The sequence below is a fragment of the Micromys minutus genome, assembly GCF_963924665.1.
Source record: "Micromys minutus genome assembly, chromosome: X".
Taxonomy (NCBI): Eukaryota; Metazoa; Chordata; class Mammalia; order Rodentia; family Muridae; genus Micromys; species Micromys minutus.
Genome location: NC_137970.1, coordinates 125,955,648 through 125,957,949, shown reverse-complemented (window position 1 = coordinate 125,957,949; position 2,302 = coordinate 125,955,648). Strand labels below are relative to the sequence as shown.

The following is a 2,302-nucleotide window of genomic DNA, read 5'->3' as shown; positions in this document are numbered from 1 at the left end:
AGTAACCGGTTGTGGTAGACACCTTTTTCTTTTGCTGGATTTTATGGCCGCCTGTATCCCTCCTGCATCAGCGTTTTGCGTTTCTTTATGGCTTTGGCAGAGCGCTGCGGCGTCTGAGGCGGAAGCGGAGGTGATGAATTGTGATGCTAGCACGGACCAGGCGCAGCCTAGTGATAGTCATAACTGTTCTCCTCAGCCCTCCCTCAACCGGAAGTAACGCAGCGCAGCTAGCCGGTCAACATGGCGGCTGGCTCCGCGTCCTCCCTGGGAGGCGGCGCCTGGCCAGGCTCTGAAACTGGGGACTTCTTGGCCCGCTACCGGCAGGTGTCCAACAAGCTCAAGAAGCGCTTCTTGCGGAAGCCGAACGTGGCCGAGGCCGGGGAGCAGTTCGCCCAGCTGGCCCGCGAGCTGCGCGCTCAGGAGTGCCTGCCTTACGCCGCCTGGTGTCAGCTGGCTGTGGCGCGCTGCCAGCAGGCGCTATTCCATGGGCCGGGGGAAGCGCTGGCCCTGACCGAGGCGGCCCGTCTTTTCCTACGGCAGGAGTGTGACGCGCGCCAACGCCTGGGCTGTCCTGCCGCTTACGGGGAGCCTCTGCAGGCGGCCGCCAGCGCCCTCGGCGCCGCAGTGCGCCTGCATCTCGAGCTGGGCCAGCCCGCTGCAGCTGCTGCCCTGTGCCTAGAACTGGCTGCCGCCCTTCGCGCTGTGGGCCAGCCAGCAGCCGCTGCCGGTCACTTTCAGCGTGCTGCCCAGCTGCACCTGCCCCTGATGCCACTGGCTGCGCTGCAGGCTCTTGGTGATGCTGCCTCCTGCCAGCTGCTGGCGCGGGATTACACCGGCGCCCTGGCGCTTTTTACACGCATGCAACGCCTAGCACGAGAGCATGGGGGCCACCCGGTACAGCAACCCGAGCTGCCGCAGCAGCCGCCTTCTGGGCCCCAGCCACCCCTGCCGGGACCTCAGCCGCGACCTGTGTTGGGCTCGACCTTGCCCCTCCCGCTGCCCCCGGATCATGCCCCAGGCTCTGTTGCGCCCTCACCTGGTACACTCGGTGCGTTCGCTGACGTCCTTGTCAGGTGTGAGGTGTCCAGGGTACTGCTCCTGCTGCTCCTGCAACCGCCACCTGCCAAGCTGCTGCCAGAGCATGCCCAGACCCTGGAGAAGTACTCCTGGGAAGCTTTTGATGGCCATGGCCAGGATAGCAGCGGCCAGCTTCCAGAGGAGCTGTTTTTGTTATTGCAGTCCCTGGTCATGGCTGCCCACGAAAAGGATACCGAAGGCATCAAGAAGCTGCAGGTGGAAATGTGGCCACTTCTAACTGCTGAGCAGAACCACCTCCTCCACCTCGTTCTGCAGGAAACCATCTCCCCCTCGGGACAGGGTGTCTGATAAGTCACCTTCCTACTAACTTGTTTTATCTTTGGGGACAAGTGATGAAACATGTGGTCTAGCTTCTGTTTTTTGCTTGTTTGGTTTTGTTTTGTTTCTATTGCCACTGTGGTAATTGAGCTTTCTGTGCCTAGCTGGTTACTTAAATTAGTGCCCTCCAGTTCAATCCATATTGCATCAAATGAGGTAACTTCATCCTTAAGGCTGAAGGAAACCCCACTGTGTAATCTGCTTTCTTTATGCATTGGTCAGTTGCTGGATACTGTGTTGATTCATTTTCCTGGCTGTTCTAGGTATAGTGCCAATAAACATGGGAGGACAGATGTTCCTTTGGCATATTGATTTCCTTTTGTTTTATTCCTGGTGTGGTTTGGATTCATTAAGAAATATTTAGAAAAGATTAGAAATGTTTGTGTCTTGAAAATTGTGAGAATTTGATAATTTGGGCATATTCCCTCTTGTAATACCATTATTGCCTGGTTTCCATATAAACTAGCACAGCAGTCTGGGGAGTAGAAAAGCACCAGATGACATTAAATCCATCTCTGTGAATCTGAACATGAGGACTATGCTGATAAGCAGAACTGGCATGTTCTGTAATACATTGCATATTTCTTTTATCTTCTGCATAGTCTGCTAGCCTGGGTTCTTCCTGATGGGGTGACCAAAACCTTTCTCCTGCGTAGCACGTGATCTTTTGGTGATCCTGCCTTTATTGAGTTGCAGCAACTTTCTATTATCCAGAAGTTTTTGGCAAGAGATTAGTCAAAGTCTTTCGAATAGGTCCTGTTTCCTAACCAGGGTTCCGATTGCTCCCATTGTGTAACATAACACAACTACCCTGTACAATTAAGATCTGTCTTCACAGTCTATATCTAGTGTTCTATTCTGCCTTTCATGTCAGTGTCCTGAGAAA

The 2,302-nt window shown here is 54.3% G+C and overlaps 1 protein-coding gene across 1 annotated transcript; it reads left to right on the top strand.

The window, feature by feature from the left end:
• The first annotated feature begins 227 nt into the window (after positions 1–227).
• Positions 228–1,695, top strand: LOC308415518 (40-kDa huntingtin-associated protein). The gene has a single exon (XM_080910557.1). The coding sequence runs from the start codon at positions 241–243 to the stop codon at positions 1,384–1,386; it is 1,146 nt and encodes a 381-aa protein (XP_080766683.1). The 5' UTR covers positions 228–240; the 3' UTR covers positions 1,387–1,695.
• The last annotated feature ends 607 nt before the right edge of the window (positions 1,696–2,302 follow it).

Bases quoted from the DNA above. Each gene is read 5' to 3' on its own strand.
- LOC308415518 (XM_080910557.1), top strand. From the start codon at position 241: ATGGCGGCTGGCTCCGCGTCCTCCCTGGGAGGCGGCGCCTGGCCAGGC.